Source organism: Psammomys obesus, unplaced genomic scaffold (genome assembly GCF_907164565.1).
Source record: "Psammomys obesus unplaced genomic scaffold, mPsaObe1.curated_primary_1811, whole genome shotgun sequence".
NCBI classification, from domain to species: Eukaryota; Metazoa; Chordata; class Mammalia; order Rodentia; family Muridae; genus Psammomys; species Psammomys obesus.
This window is the reverse complement of record NW_026589447.1, coordinates 4,690,923-4,707,935: the sequence shown is the minus strand read 5'-3', so window position 1 is coordinate 4,707,935 and position 17,013 is coordinate 4,690,923. Positions and strand designations below refer to the sequence as shown.

Sequence of the window (17,013 nt, the reverse complement as noted above, 5' to 3'; positions counted from 1 at the left end):
AAACGCCAAGGGACTCTTTACTGAGAACTAGAATTGAAGGCAAAAACTGAAAAACTAGATATGTCATGGCTAGCGCCTGGGGAACAGGTTTGGATGGTGCAAATGCAAATTTTAAAACAGCCTCTATAGAAACTTTAGAAACAAGACAGCCATTTAGGCTTCATATGAAGTGAGCACGACATAATGAAAGCAGTATTTAGATTAATGTGAATTGGTTGTTCCAGAACTGCTATTCAGTGATGCAGAGAGGAAGGAAGTCAGAAGAATCAGTTAATAGACTCTTAAAAATAGTCTGAAGAATTTGGTAATGTGTTAGGATAAATATAGAGAAAGTTAGTTTTGTGGCAGCAAGCATCAACAAAGTCAGGTAATTTAATGTGATGCAAACATTCCCAAGTCAATGAGAAACTAAAAGAAACGGAAGATGTTGCCTTGCCTTTTATCTCTGCAGCAATCTACTTTTAGTTACTGACCAAAAAAAAAAAAAAATCATGAAATTACAAAACTGTTTCTGATAAACCCAATATGCCATAACCCCTACATACACAATGTGTGATTCAAATAAATCCATAAAAGAGAAACAGACATACTTAACGTTACATTCTCACTTCAAAGAATTAATCTTGAGCCACTACGGCAAAGTCAGGAATCATAAGATGTAGGGTCAGCTTGGCTTTCTCACTAATATTTCCACCTGAAACACATTATTTGCCTTTGTGTATGTGTGTGTGTGTGTTTCTTCTAAAAAAAATATTTGCTCACATGAAAACAAAATTCCACACTAGTTTTGACGTTAAAGCTTTTAAAATTAAAACTAATGTATAAGATTAGGTACCAGGTGTGCCTCTGTGTTCAACAAAGAAAGCCTTTTTACCTCTTTCTCTTTTTTTTTTTTTTTTTTTTTTTGTTGGGCTAGTGCTCTACCTTAGAGAGATGTTCAGGTTGTGGTGGAGTGGAAGATAAACACAGAAATTTCGCCTGTGTTTGAACCTCAATTCTGGAAAAGAGTAGCTTGGAAAAATGCATGCCTTAATAGATCATGCAAAACAGATACTCCGTGGGCAGCAAAGGAAGCCACAGAGTCCTCAGCCTCTTTATCCTCTTCCCTGTGCACCCTTTATCTGAACCAATAGTCAGGAGCGCCGCCCACTGCGTCCTTTCCTGTGAAATTCTATAAATCTGTTACCAGGAGGGCTTTGATCTGTGGGAAGAGCCTGACAGCTCCACAGCTAGAGCTCTCTTGCTTCCGCCCTTGATTGGCTGGCTTGAGCTAACTCTCCGTGAGCCACACGTGCAGTTACTGCATTTCTTAGATGGAAGATTTCGGAAGAATACAAAGAAGTGCAGAAAACCCAGCTTTAGAAGCAATCTGAAGTTCCAACTCAAATCCTGGACGCTTAATGGGAGGGAGAGCTGTTGTCTTTACTGTACCAAAGCCTGGCAGGGTAAGGAAGAAGATTTCTGCAAGGTAGGTGATGGTGTTGCCTTATTTAAGGAAAGCAACAACGATCAGGAAAGGGAGGGGCAAAGCTAGATAGAGTTGTGTGGTCTTCAGACAGCAGGGGAATGAATGAAAATAATTACTTCGAGGACTTTGTAGGGTAAGAAAAAGTTAGATTTTCTTATCCAAAGGGCTCTCTTCTATGTCTGGAATTCACTGTTTGCCCTCAGACACTACAAAGTGATAATTTCAGTTGCACTATTTTGTGGATATCACATTGTTGGTCGAGTGGGTTTTGGAGTCTGAAAGCACTGTGGGCCTGTAGGGGTTTGATTCCATTGTTGTCAGCGGTAGACTAAGGATGTGATATTGAATTTTTAGCAAAATAAAGGAAAAGTTGGTAATGTCTCTAAAGTACTTGGCCTCTTTTCCAGTGTGGTAGGTTGTATAGGCCCCTTTAAAGAGGAAATGCTGAGTCAGGTGAAGATACTGGTTGCTTTATGGTTAAGGGAACTTTCATAAAGATGTGGGAAAATAAGGGATCTTTCAGTATCAGAGTAAATTTTAGCTGTAGGAGAGATACAAGAAGATACTCTTTGTCTACTTAGATAAATCTGGTGCACAAAAAGGACAGAATGTTTCTTACCCCTGTGTGTAGTCAATTGATCCTATATAAAAGACAGCACAGTGTTGTTGGCTGATCACAAAAGAAACTCTAGATGCTGTAATGATGAGCCTGCTTCTACCCTGTTTTTGGGAAAACACAACATTTCTGTAAATATTCATAATCAATGGAGATTTTTTAAATATATCCCAGTAGAAGTTAAGGTGAGGGGAAATTATGAGGCATTCCCATTTTGAAATTTTTCATTTTATTAAAATCCAGAGGTCTACCATAGAAACTCATAAAAAGATCGGGGGTGGGAACCGCTTACAGTCTTTAAAGGAAATCCAGGGTATGTGGGCAAGATTTAAGTAAATCTTTGTCTTTGTGTTGGGGGAGATGTTTAGTGATTTTGACAGATGGAGTTACTCCTGAACTCTTTGGTGGAAAATATGCTGTAAAAGAAAAACAAAATGGAATTTTTGCACTACCTGGAAGAAAGACTGAGCTTTATAGAAATCTGAAGAGCTTTCATATTATCAAGCGAAAATCAGATGTGCGAAGACTAATGACACCTCTGTTCTACCCTGGGAGATTCAGTGAGTCATTGCACAGAAGAGCTCCTTTATTGTTTACATATTCCTTTAAAAAAATTCAGAAGAGAGATCATGGAGGAAATGAAGAATCCAGTCTAGTCTGAAGCTGTTTTCTCTATTTGAACATTCACAAAAACTCCCAAAATGAGGGCAGAAAATAATTTTCTAGAAATAAAATAGGTGAACCCCTAGTGATTCAAATGTTTTCTTTTTAAGTGACTCTAGGAATTGTATGTCAGGAACCTCCTGTTTCTGTCTTCTCATCTTCCTTGTGTACTTCCCTCTGCTTTCCTTTTCCTAAGGGGGAAAAAAAAAAAAACACGGAACCGTGGAAAATATTCACCACACTGGTTTTGAAAAATCACATGCATAGTTCTTGTATCATATATGTTGTTTAGCACCACTGCAAGTGTAAGGCAGCTTTCTAAAGATGCCCTTTCCCTATTTGTCTCTTTCACCTGCCGCCTTCAGTTTCCAGATTCCAATCCTCTGTGGTTCTGAGGGCTTGCCATAGTGTTATGGCTCCATGCAGATTAAAAAAAAAAATCTGAAGACCAAGTTACCTTGGGAAGGTGAGGAGCAGGAGATTAGCTATGAAAAAACTTGAGCAGAGAGGTGTCTGCTAATTACATTCTGGTTGATTAACTGATATAGGTGTATTTGGTTGAATAAGGTTTAAAAATAAAAGAGAGAGGAATTTACCCCATTGGCAGCACCCTCCCCCCCCAAGTCAGATGCTCCATCTGACCTAGCCTCAAAGTGCCCCTGTCTTGATGGGGAAGACTAGAGCCTCAGATACACAGTGGGAGAGTGGGGAAAAAAATAACTAGCTCTGAATTTAGCTGTGGAGGCCACCTGTCCCCCTCCCTTACCCCCCTCCCTGTGTGTTGCAGACCAAGACAGCGTCTCGTGGTACAGGCAAAGTCTCGCGCAAAGCTCTGCCAGCCCTCGCGGGGCCCCGCCCCCTATTGCTGAGGGTCACTACCCAGTCCCTCTGACGCGGAGGAGTGCGCACTACTCTGTGCCTGCAGCAGTTGGCTGTGGTGCGCAGAGCCAGAGACACCTCGGGCTCTGAAGTGGGCTGGGACTTGGATGGATAGGCGGCTAGTCCGCTAGTCCGCTAGTCCGTCCTCTTCTCTCTGCCTGGCCAGGACACTGAGGCTGGTAGGCTCCTAGCTTTCCAGTCTGTCTCCGGATAGAGCATTCTAAGGTAAGTCTCAACATTCACAGGAAAGGCTGGAGATATCTGGGGGTGAGCTGCTGTCGCTGCGACTGACAACAGGTAAACAGGGAAATAAGTGAATTAAGTCAGACTATCCATGTAATATATGGGTTTGGGGACAAGGCAGCCCCAAGTCTACCGGGCGCCCACAATCTGAGTACTTAACCTGTTTTGGTTTTTTATTTGTTTGTTTGTTTGTTTGATTGTTTTCAGGGTGCATTTCTTCCACAGGTTACCTGTGACTGCAAAATACTGAATTCTCAAGAGCTCTGAGTGAGTCTTTAGAAATCCCTTAATGTTTTGTTTGTTTCTATCAGCAGGGATGCTGACACTCCGGAAAAGTGAGGGTATTTGCTCTAAAACTGGTTCAAAGCGCTCCTTCCTATTTAGTACAGCGTATCTCATTCTCCGTCTTCTAAGTGGTTCAGCCCCCAAACTGTCAAGCTTCCACAACTAGAAAAACGTTGTTGTTATTGTGGTAGTGGTGGTTGTGGTGATGGTGGTAGTGGTGGTGGTGGTGTGCATCAAAGTACACACAAACTGTAAGCTTGACCTCAGGACTTGGAAAGCCAGGTGCCAGTATCAGAGATGCAGGGTCCACATTCCCTTTCCAGACCCCTTACCCTCTTCCTCACCTCCCTCTCCAGGGAGAAGGTGGGCTGGAAATGACTGGCGTCAGTAACCTTTCCCTTATGGAACCATTTGTTTCATAACTGGGGAGGGGCCCCGTCTTAGGGTAGAGAGGAAACAGTGTTCGCCATCCTTTGTACTTCCAAGACAGTAAAGACCAAATATATGTAATTAGAACTCTAGCATCTCATTCTCTACAGTGTTGCTGGAGGTTGAAGGGTGGTCACCAATAGCAACCATCCAGCTGAAGTCTCATGATGACTGATGACGCAGTTTTTAAAAGCCCCACCCTCCTGAAATTTGGGGAAGGGGCTATAAATGGAATTTTTTATTTCTCTCCACTGCCCCCTTCTGACCATTTGGTTAAGGAGAAGACTTGCTAGAGAGTAGTTCTTCAGAAAATAGATAATTAAATATTTTTTAATCTCTTCCCCACTTGATGGTCTAGAAAATGCCAGAACTGCTTGGAGCTCCCTCCTCCACCCTCGTATTCCTCTCCAAAAAAGGGAGGGGCTGAGGATCAAACCTTAAGGCTCAAAAGCTATTTCATTTAGTTGCTATGTTGAGGTACCCCTTTTTGCAGAGAAGCCACCCACCATAGCATGAGTGCCCCCATTCAGAAGGGAAATTTAGAAAACATATGTGGTCAAAAGAGATTCCAAACCTTAGCATAAGGATTCTCCTTGTTTGCCCCATACCACATTATTTTGAGACAGGCTCCCACTATGCATATCCACCTAAAGCTGGTTATTTCCATGCAGGTTGTCCTCAAACTTGTGGTGCTTCTGCCTTGTCATCACCAGTACTGGAGGAACATGTTGGGGCATTCTGTCTAGTTAAAATATTTGTGATTAATTGTGGAGTGTTGAATATGGAACCTAGTTTTTCAGGCATGCTGTCACTCAGCTATATCTGAAATTTTCCATAGTCGACTTTGTGGGGTGGAGAAGGAGGCAGAAAGAGGTGGGAAGAAGAAATAATGATAAGGAAAATCTGTAACTCCTCCCCAATATAACCAATATCACAAACATATAGCAGACACATTGAACAAAATGTACCATACAAGTGCATGTGCATCAGAGAAACTTACCACATAAATACACAGCATGCAAACACCACACACAACACACACACAGATGTTGTTTAGAAAACGCACAGTATAGAAGTCTGCACTATGGAAATATCATCATGCTGCATATGAGTTCACATAAGCAGAAGAACAAAACTTTCTCAATTAAATCACACAAAACACATATACACAAATTACACAAATATCCATGCACAACCCCCATCTACTTGAACTAATAACAAAGCACACTTCACACACACACACACACACACACACACACACACACACACACACACACAATACCATTTCATCCTTTTTAACCAGAACTTATTTGCCTATAAACAACAATGAAAAGTAGGTTTCCAATAGAAGGAAACCCAGAAAATTTTCCATCATAAGAAGTTGTTTTTTTTTTTTTCATGCTTGCTAATTCAGTCTTTTGTGCCAGTTTATGAAGTATATATCATCTCTGTTAGATAGGTGGAGAAACCAAGGCAGAAATGTGTTTAGATATGTAGTTTTATTTTTTTGACACAATGATTATGCATATTTGTTGGGTATATTGTTAAATTTTGACAGTGTACATGATACAAAATTATTGGACTGTGGTAATTGGCATAAATTTCATTTCACAAATTTAGCATGTCTTTATGTTGAAAACATTTGAGGGCCTTTTTAAAATTTAGAAATATGCAACTAATTTTTGTCAATCATGCTTATTTGCACAGTCATACTGCAAGTTAGTGACAGGAATGGATGGGTAGTATGGAAATGAAAACAAAAGCCTTGCTTTTAAATTTACGGTCTCTGATGTCTTACCCTTTTAAATGTAGGCAAAAGTACACATTACTTCCCTAATCCTTTATTAAATAGGTGTTTAGAGACTAGTCGCCTATTTAGAAGACCATTTTTTTCTGGCATGATCTTCATATTTATGTAAAATTTTCAGTACATGTCAGAGCAATCAAAGACCTATCTTTGTTATTACAAGGCAAGGTAGAAAGGTCAGAATCCCATAATCCTACAACTCTGTGGCAATAATCTAGAGTTACCTATACTGCTAGACCTCAATAATCCAACTCTGATTAGGCATTAATTACTAAGCAATTAATTAGTGGAATGTGTGTTAGAAGACAGTGACTGTTTTATGCAAGATTTATACAATATCACGGTAAGAATACAGGCTGGTTCATATATCATTCTATATGGCTGATCTAATTGGCTTCACAGGATTCCATCATCTTAGTGAAAGTGGGCTGACTAGCAAGCCTGCTGGCTGCTCTCCTAAAAAGATGAAGACCTGGCCCCTGTATTCTTCGGACCCACAATGCTAAAATGTTTGCTCCTTCTCATTTTAGGTGGAACCAGAAGTTTCTGTTTGCAAGGATTTGGAAAAATACTTCAGCCTCTATATCCTTTATGGTCTCTTGGTTGCTGCTTAATTCTTCTCTCCAAACAGAATGAACACTTCCTTCCAGGGAGTGTCTCCTTTCCTGTTAGAAATGGAAAGTACCGTTGATTGGCTCGGAGAAAATGTCAGTTGGGTCCCATCAATCGAGGATCAAAGCTGCAATTACACAAACCTGAATGGAACCAATGTCTCCAGTACAGAATGGGGAGGGCCAGCAGGATCAGTCAGGAAATGGTTAGGGGGCAATCCCCACATTATGGCAAAGATTGTGCTGTCACTAGCTTATGCTGTCATCACAGTGATATCTCTCTTTGGCAACTCCCTTGTATGCCAAGTTTTTGTCAAGCACAAGGAAATCAAGAAATCAACAGGCCTTCTCATCTTCAATCTGGCAATCTCTGATATTTTGATAATCCTGCTCAACAGTCCATTTGCCCTGGTGAGTGATTTATATAAAGTTTGTTTCAGCACATAAGAATGAAGCTGCTCCATTTTAGGGTGGGTGATGGCACTTAAAAAACAAAAGAGATATGCATGCCTGGGGCCTCCATTCCAGACTCTAGCTTCTCTGCAATGCTTGAAGGCAATAATTTAATAATTAACCTATCCTTTTTCTTGCTTTTCTACCCTAGGCTCGTTTCCTGAGTGGACAGTGGGTTTTTGGTAGGATCATGTGTCATGTCAGTCGTTTTGCTCAGTACTGCTCCCTCCATGTTTCGACACTTACACTGATGGCAGTTGCCATGGACCGGCATCGGGTAAGACCACTTAAGTACACTTCTGAATAAAAGAGCTGGGAGTGAGACATAGCCAGAAAGATCAGACATCTTACAGTATTCTACAGGGTGGAAGAATCTTTGAGAATAGAATATGTTTGTAGACTGGCTCAGATACTTCTCCCTACTGTCACAATACTTCTACATCTAGATACTATTTAGATTTTCAGAGTTTTATCATTATATGTGTGTGTTTGATGCATTATCTTTTTCCCTAAACTACCTTCAACCCATCTGTGATTATATTGGAATAAGATAAATTAATAGACCAAATAAATTCTGGAATCCACGAAGAAATTCATAATCCTGTGTCTGATTATACAAACCACAGGGACCTTGGGCTGATTGAGGAAGGATATTGCTTCTCTTTTGTAGGTAATTCTGCACCCAATGAAACCAAGGCTAACACACTCCCAAAGTTTACTGGTTGTTGCCGTGATCTGGAGTATTGCAGTGTTCCTTGCTCTGCCACATGCAATTTATCAAAATCTGTTCACTTTTGTCAACACGTAAGTCATACATAATGCATAAATTAATCTTTTTGTTTCTAGATACTCTCAGAAAGTTGACATTTATACTGTTTGTAACTTCATTTTCATCCCTTCTCCATTTTCTTGATTAGAAGATATGATGCCATTTTCTAATTCCAATGTGTTAGTGAAACCAAGGGGATGGGCCACCAAGTTAAGGTCACTGGCAACAAAGAATTTTGTCTTCAGTTTTATCCATACCTAGACTAGGCCTGTAAGAGATAACATTTTAGTTCATCCCCTAATTTTAAAATTGAAGAAATTAAGACCTAATGTTTCAAGAGGCTGGCATTTTGTATAGACATATTGTGCACAGAAGCTTTCTGGGGTTCATTTGTTCAGTCTTGTTATCGTAACTTCTACTCTGCTTTTCTTCAGGGATGGCGCTGCCCGGAGCTACTGTCTCCCTGCCTTTCCTGGACCCAGCAAGCTGGTTGCGAAATATGTGGACCTTGGGACATTTATCCTGTTGTATATCTTGCCACTTCTGGTGATTGTTGTAACCTATTCTCACTTAGGAAAAAGGCTGTGGATACAGAATGCTATTGGTGATGCTTCTGCTCGTCAACTTATGGCACACTACCAGAAGCGCAAGAAGAGTATCCGGATGCTGATACTTATTGTAATGGTCTTTGCAGTTTGTTGGTTTCCACTTAATTTCTATGTGGTTCTTCTTTCCAGCGCAGGTGTAGAAAATGACAGTGTGCTTTTCTATGCCTTTCACTGGTTTGCAATGAGCAGCACCTGCTACAATCCTTTCATCTACTGCTGGCTCAACAGGAGCTTCCGTGCCAAACTAAGATCTATATCATCTTTCAGGGTTCAATCACTGTTTCTGTGTAGGGGCTCCCAGGTTCAGCAGATAAAAGCACAGGAGAGTCATGAGCTTCGGAAACTCCAGACATCTTCACTGCTACGAGTTCCCCTGGCTGTTCCAGAGCCCCAGGCTTTAGAGGATCCTAGCTTGGCTACAGGGGATAATTCCCAGGTCTCTGTCCAAGGGGAATGGGAAGATCCAGACCCCACCCTAGATGAGGAAGCAGGGCCCTCAACCCAGGATGCTTACTTTTGCATCCACATGCAGACTAGCATTCCCTAAGATGGGTGCCCACCTGATCCACTGGAATCTCATTTAATGAGTAACTTGTCACAGACAATTCAGTTAAAGATGGGATAACCTCTAACTTAGATGCTAAGAACAGTGTTTTACTATCATGTACACATCCTCACAGATCCATGTTCCCGGATTGTTTTGTGGTTTTAGTTTGTAGTTCTGGCATCACAACTCAACTTAATGAGTCCTCTGTACAATACTGTGGAAAACTGTGCCAGACCCTGACAGATTTGTGGACTTACCTACCTTATATTGCAGATGAATTTATGTGAACTAGATTTCCTGAGTAAGATTCTTTTTTGCCTCCAATTGTGGCCTGTGATTATCACTAGTAGTGATTATAAGACGGAGAAACAGTTATTGATAGAGGTCAGTGTAAAGAATTACTGGGAAGAGTACTTGGTAAGCCCCCTCTGTCAATAGGAACACCTTTTTCTTCTCTGCCCTTGTGCACTGACTTGGTGCTTCCTATAATTACTTTCTCCATCAATTTAGTCTGAGGCAAATATTCATGTTAAGGAACAAGAATCACTGGTGAATGACTCTGGACTTCTATCACCCCATCTTTGTAAATGTGACTCCGTAAACTCAGTCTACAGATCTTTGATTATAGACTGATTTCCCAGCTTCAGACTTTTCATCTTGTGTATAACTGTAGACTTTATCTGGATGAACTACTAGCTAATTTGTACTAATTTGTGCTAGCTAATTTAACTAGTGTACACTGGCATATGTGGGCTCTGATGAATTTATTGACCTTTCTATTAGAACTGTCCATATGAGTTGACTACTGACTTGAGGTCATACCTTTCTCCTAATACTTTCATGACAACTAGATTAGCATTTCCAACACCCCAATCTTCTCCCTACCAACTTCTTCTTCTTCTTCTTTTTTTTTTGCCATCCTAAATTGGAACATGACATAATCAAGTGCTTACATGTACATACATGCATACAGATTTATGTTGACACAGGTATAAGCATGTATACATATCATTACCTCTCATGCTACCCACCCGCCTGGTGCTCTCACTTATTTCTACCTGTAATTTTCATGCTAACTGAGCCTAGACAAGATTTCATGCCTTAAAGTGAAGTCTTGGAGGTTCTGAGGTTGTGGCAATTTTTTGCCTCTGGAATCAGCATTTCTTTAGAGTTGGTGCTTCATTTTTTCTTTGATTTTATTTTATTTTTTGATGTTGTCTATCTCCCTGTGAAATTTGTACTGATTCATAATATAAGCTGTGCTCCTCTATGCTAATTCCATTCCTTTGCGGTTTTCTATCCTTTTTCCTAACTCTATCACATTATCATTAATGGCTTTAGTTTTATTTCCCTTTCTCATATACCCATTTTAACTCGATTTACTTTAATTAACATTCTATATGTTCTTTTTAAAGTATATCAGTTTTTACACGCTGGGTATATTATGCATTCTCGTTTAAACATACCCTCATAGAGTACAACACTGGTCCTTTTTACTTTCAACATTTCACCCTGGTGCTCATTTTCCATATTTGTTTGTTCTGGGCTATTCAAACTTGGATTTTGGTTGCTGCCTTAACCAGAGGTTCACAACTTCTATGCTGAGGCTCATCATCTCTTCAGTAATTGAAGCCTCCTCATTTCCGGTGCTTTGTTCCACAGGAGACTCTTTCTCAGTTTGCTTCCCCTGCTTTACTTTCTCTCTCTCTCTCTCTCTCTCTCATTCTCTCTCTTTCTTCCTCTTTCTCTCCATTTCCCTCCTTCCCTCTCCTTCTCTCCTTCTCTCTCTCTTTTTTCCTTGTTCTCTCCTTCCTTCCTTCTCCCCCTCCTCTCCTTGGTGTTGAGCTAAAGTCTAAATTAATTCATTATCGCTTTTCTGGTTTTCCCTATACACATATCCACCTATTTCAGTTTCATACACATTTTTTCACAAGATTTCCTTCCTACCCAGGAGAAGAGTGAACAGTCTAGTAGTTCATATGTTATGTTGGCTTAGAAAATCCATCAGAGGGCACCATGTGCAAGGATATTACGAAGAGTCTAACAGTTTCCTTGCGATCTCAGCATTCTTTAATGAGGTTGTTCTTGCTAGCTATATAGTTTGCTTACATTTTTGTGAATAGTTATAATTTAATATCTAATTATAAATTAAGGTGTTAGTATCTGCTTATAAATTTTAAAATATCATTGTGAACCGATTTCAACTAACTTTATGTAGAATACAAATTTATTCATGGCCACAAACTTTACTTTAGGTATGGGACCTTTGGTGATCTAATTGATTTACTTTAGCAGAGAGTGGATGGCTCTAAGAAACCTGTTACTAAGAGAAATCTAGCATATATTCAATTTGTGTGATGAAAACAGCATTTGTACACTTAAAAGTACTTTGTGCTTTGATTTTCATGTAAGGCAAGAAGTCCCTATAATGGAAACAAGCTTAGGACTCAGAATAATGGACCAAGGCTTTGTTTTGTTTTTGAGTCAACTATTTGTGTGACCTTAGGAAAGTCATGTGGCCTTAGTGTGCCCCAGTTTCCTTATCTATACAAGGTGGATAATAATATGTACTACCTGATAGGGCTATTGTAAGAGTTATCTGTGCTAACAGATATTATTATTGTTAATAGGTTCGTTTCTTGTTACCCACCTTGTGATTATTGCTGTTAATATTCTAATTGTAAATGATAATACTATTGTTGTTAAATATTGTTAAATTGATGTTGCTGTGCTCCCCTTGAAGTGCTGACCAGTACAAAACTAAGAAGGCTATGAAGATATTTAAGAAAAGACCACTGTTCTATCTCACAGGGGAAACAGAGAAGCTTCTACTGCCTGTTTAGATTACTTGAAACTAGGTTGGACAGAACAGCTGAGAGGAAAGAAATTTCCAGAGCAGAAAAAGAGACACAAGCTGAATTCTGGACAACTGAAGCACAAGCCAAGTAATAGACAAATGATAATTTCGATTCAGTCCCTCAAGTAGGGGTTTTAGTATTTTAGCATTTCTGCTCTGAGAAGTGGCAGAAAAGAAATCAAAGGAGAAAACTTGAAAGATGTGAAGTGTTTACAAAGTATAGAAATGACACAGGGTTTCTACTCTGAATTGTCATCTCTTTTCTAAGAACCCTTTATTTATGATTCAATGTAATTCTCAATAATTGTATTACATATTTATTTTTGTTAATGTTTTAGAAATCATAGTAATAGATTGTGATAGTACTCATTTACGGTGCTCTTCTAAAGTGTGCTTAAAGTGTTTTATGGTGTTGTATTTAACCATTTCTCTGCCAAAATAGTTCACAAACAAATATCCTGTTTTATTTATGTGTGCTTGTTTATATGGAACACTGAAACTCCCAAAAGAATGAATATTGATGTTGGACTTTGGTGTGGGTTATGGTTGTGGGAAAATCACCTAGACACAGCAACTGCTTCTGGAACCGTTCTGCTTGACAACCAGCTAAGGTGAATTATACTTTGGAGCTCTGAGTTCTACACTGAAGCTCTACTCAGATGATATGTTCAAAATCAGGGAAGAGTCAAACTGAGGGTGTAGTGTTGGCTGGGTCTCTGATTATTTTGTGTCAGATGGGTTTTGTACTTAAGTATATTTTGACTGGAATAATTTTTCAAGTGTTTGAAACTACAAACCTTTGTGAATCCTTTGTGACTATGTATGTGCTCAATTAAAAATTAATAAAGCTAAAGTAAATGAAAGCTATTTCTTTCATTAATTCAGACCCCCTGTATTATCTTAAGCTCTCAAAAAGCAATTGAGTAACCAGTATCATAAAAAGGACATATTGACTTTAGAAGCAACAGCCTGTGAATTAAACTTGATTAAACAGAACCTCTTTCTGGCATGGCCAGATCGTTGCTGCAGAAACAAACGTGTGGAATTAAAAATGCTCCAGGGGTTGTGGTTTCTCTAAGTATCAGACTCAGTAAAGGGTAAGTTCACAAAAAGAGGGGGAAGAGAATAAAGAATATCATAAAGGAAGTGGTCAGGGGCAAGTGACACAGCAGTTACAGATAATGAGTATACTTATGTACTTTTCTAAAAATAACACTGTTAATCCTTGCTGAGAAGTGACCACAATGGAAAGGAAATGAGGGAAATTGATTGGCCACTAGGATAGAGCCAGGTAGGATAATAGAAGTCCTGGTAAATTGGCAGGTTCGAAGCTGTGTCTGAGTGATGCAATATAGTTAAGGAAAGGAGGACTGGGGCTGACCATGATTTGCTCTGCACAAGAGTGAACCTCACAAGTAGGACTGGGTACCCACTGCAGCTGTGTTGCAGCTGCTGGCACTGTATTACCCAGAGCCACTAACTACTTAGGCCGGTGAACTGCCCACAGGCCAGGCACTGCCAGTTTTACTTTCTCCCATGAATAGAAACCTTGTGAGCACTACTGTCTATACTTCCACTGTCCCAGATGCCACCATTGCAGGTACCCCACTGATCAGTATTGTTCCTGCTAGTGAAAGAGCCTGGGGGGAAAGGGTAATATGTCTGCTGGAAGTAAACATGAAGAGTATACCTGAACTTTGCAATCAGGCAAGTTTAACGATGTAACATGTGGGCAGGACACCAATGTGATACAAAAGTAATGATTCCATAAAATTCTAGTCTGTCAAATCAATGAGCTGATTGGGTTTAGAGAACACAGGCAAGGGGTTACAATACTTACTTGAGTTTATATGACCCCAAGCAGCTGCATCATTACAAAGTCCCAGGCCATCACTGATGACAATTTTTAAGAGGCTGAATCATGAAGTCCTTCTATATACCTTAATGTCTCCTAAGATCACTAGTAGCTAAGGGAGTGCTGGCAGAAGTATAAAATGGACCCCCCCCCATGAGGAGGATCCTACACCCTCTTTTCATCTATTTTAGAGTGTTTGCTAGGACAGGAGCCTGCCATAGATAGTCTCTGAAAGTCTCCACCCAGCAGGGGATTAAAGCAGATGCTGAGACTCACAGCCAAATTTTGAGCACAGTGCAAGCAGTTTTATGGAAGAGTAGAGGGATAGCAGGACCCAGAGAAGACAGAAACTCCATGAGGAGACCATCAAAGCCCACAAATCTAGGCCAAGGGGGACCTACAGAAACTGATGCACCAACCAAGGGCCATGTGTGGAGAGGATGTAAGCCCCCTGCTCAAATGTAGCCAATAGGCAGCTTTATCTTCAAATAGATTCTCTAGTAAGGGGAAGCAGGTGTTATCTCTGACATGGACTTTGTTACCTGCACTTTGGACACTTCTCCCTGGGAGGGCAGCCTTGACAGGACACAGAGGAATCCAGGCAGTCTTGATGAAACTTGAAGGCTAGGGTCCGAAGGTAGGTGAGGAGGGCTCCCTATTTCTGTGGTCTAGGAAAGGGAGATAGAGGAAAAGAGGGAGGGGATGGGACTGAGAGGAGACAAGGAAGAGAGCTACAACTGGGATATAAAGTGAATAAATTATATTAATGTAAAAAAATTTAAAAAAACGAAAAATTGAGTATCTGCTATGCTTGAAGATGGGAATCTAGAATGGTTGTCCTCTGAGAGGCTCCACCCATCAAAACAGAAACTGAGGCACACAGAGAAACATTGGGCAGAGAGCAGTCTTGGGGAAGAGTGAGGGTAAGGATAGAAATATCTGGAGGGAACAGGATCTCCATAAGAAGACCAACAGTGCCCAGGAGGGCTTGCAAAGATTGCAACACCAACCAACGACCATGCATGGACTGAACCTAAGTCCCCTACACATATATACCAAATAGGCAGATCGGTTTTCATGTGGTTCTCCTAGAAAAGGGAGCAGGCTGTCTCTGACAGGGACTCTGTTGCATGCTTTTTGATCACTTCCCCCTTACGGGGGCTGCCTTACTAGGCCACTGTGAAAGAGAAAGTGTTTAGTTCTGATTCAACTCTATGTGCTGGGGTGGGTTAGTGTGGGGACTCCCCTTTTCTGAGAGTAGAGGAGTGGCAATATGGGGAAGAGAGAGGTAAGGATAGACTGGGAGGACAGAATGGAAGTGGCTATGATTGGGATATAAAGTTAATTAAAAATTTTTTAAAAGAGTGTCAATAATTCCACTACTGTGACCATAAACCCAGCTATCTCTATTGTATTGCTCAATTGCTTGCCATGGATACCTGGACAAGATATTGTCTAATCTAAGATAGCATCACATTTTGTCTGAAAGGATATGGCTATACTTCAACACTGGATCTCTTTCCTCAAGCTTCAGTGTTCCTTGAGCTTTGAATGTTTAACATGCCAATGATCCTTTTTTGAGCATTGTGAAGCCATGCCTGTTGGCATACTTTAAAAAAAAAAAACTTTTATTTACATTTCTTATATCTTTCTCCCCACCCCACCCCAATCCCTTATCACACTCTCACACCAGGTAGGAGAAAGGGTTAGTGGGAGACAGGGCATAGTTCTTTTAGCTGCTTCCTGCTGCTTAGGGTCATTGGGTTCTTTGGAGCCAGTCCAATCCTTGTTTCAGGAAATCTCACACTTCATGTCTCACTGCATCAACAGCAACAGGAGCCGCAGGGAAGAAGCAGCAGCAGCCTTGTTCTTTCTCAGCACTACTCCACACTTGCTGAGCTCTGACATTTACTTTCTCTCCAGAATACTCAGATTTAAACTATCTGCAGCAGGCAAAGAGCCCACATCAGGCAAATAGTTTGCTGCTGTAGAGTATCTGAATCAATTCCACATCCCACTCCTGGGATTAAAAAACAAACAAACAACAACAACAAAAAAACATGTTTATAGCCACAGCACATGCCCCCTCATCTGTGACTTATTCTCAATGATTTAAGTATTTACTATTCTTTCTAATAGCAAATACCATTCAGTACCAGAAGTTCCCCACAAAGGTCTACTGCAGCAATACTCTATGAGAATTGATGTTCAAAAGACGATTTAACAAGCCTATTACATTCATTAAATGACAAAAAGAAATAGACGTTGCTCCCATATGAGGGCTTGTAACTTTCCCAGCTATAAGATTCTATCCTGGCTGATAGCATTAACTGTGAATTCTGTCTTGTGGAATGGGCCTTATCATCATACAGTGAGTTGCGGGTTGTATTCATAATATTTCATGACACTGTTGTACCAGTTTGTATACCGTGCCATCACAGCACATTACACTTCAGTAGCCTACTATGCAGAGGCTAGAACTGAGAAGGATTGTTTGTGACAGCTCTTCTCCAGTAACCTGTATGGCTCTTTCTGGTACAATTATAACAAACCAATAGCTAGGCAGCTCAGATCTTGTTCCCACACTGATTTCTCTATGTCCTGAAACAAAAGCATGCGACATCTTCAGCAATAGTGTCTGTTTATCTAGTTTCAGCATTCAGACAACAGTGATGACAATAACTTTTATCATTCTGAGTTCCTTTGTGGATTGTCTGGCCAACAACCCATAAGAAGGCAGTCCATGACTGACACTATATTCTTCATTTAATATGATTTTTAGGAGTGCCAAAAAGGTACCCATACAGGATAACTTCATATACACTTTTAATCTGCTGTTTATTTTTATTTATTTTTCAAAAAAATTCCAATTCTATGTCTTGGGGTTTCTATTGCTATAATAAAACAACATGACCAAAAGCAT

General features: G+C 40.2%; 1 protein-coding gene across 1 annotated transcript; it reads left to right on the top strand.

Annotated features, from left to right (window-relative positions):
• The first annotated feature begins 7,022 nt into the window (after positions 1–7,022).
• LOC129675032 (G-protein coupled receptor 83-like) lies at positions 7,023–9,724 on the top strand. The gene is made up of 4 exons (XM_055605091.1): positions 7,023–7,412; positions 7,606–7,731; positions 8,125–8,258; positions 8,658–9,724. The coding sequence occupies exons 1-4, from the start codon at positions 7,023–7,025 to the stop codon at positions 9,376–9,378; spliced, it is 1,371 nt and encodes a 456-aa protein (XP_055461066.1). The 3' UTR covers positions 9,379–9,724.
• The last annotated feature ends 7,289 nt before the right edge of the window (positions 9,725–17,013 follow it).

Excerpts from the sequence above, each read along its gene's own strand:
- LOC129675032 (XM_055605091.1), top strand. The coding sequence starts at position 7,023 with ATGAACACTTCCTTCCAGGGAGTGTCTCCTTTCCTGTTAGAAATGGAA. Across the intron at positions 7,732-8,124 it reads TTGCCATGGACCGGCATCGG|GTAATTCTGCACCCAATGAA; the intron begins GTAAGACCACTT and ends TCTCTTTTGTAG. Across the intron at positions 8,259-8,657 it reads CTGTTCACTTTTGTCAACAC|GGATGGCGCTGCCCGGAGCT; the intron begins GTAAGTCATACA and ends GCTTTTCTTCAG.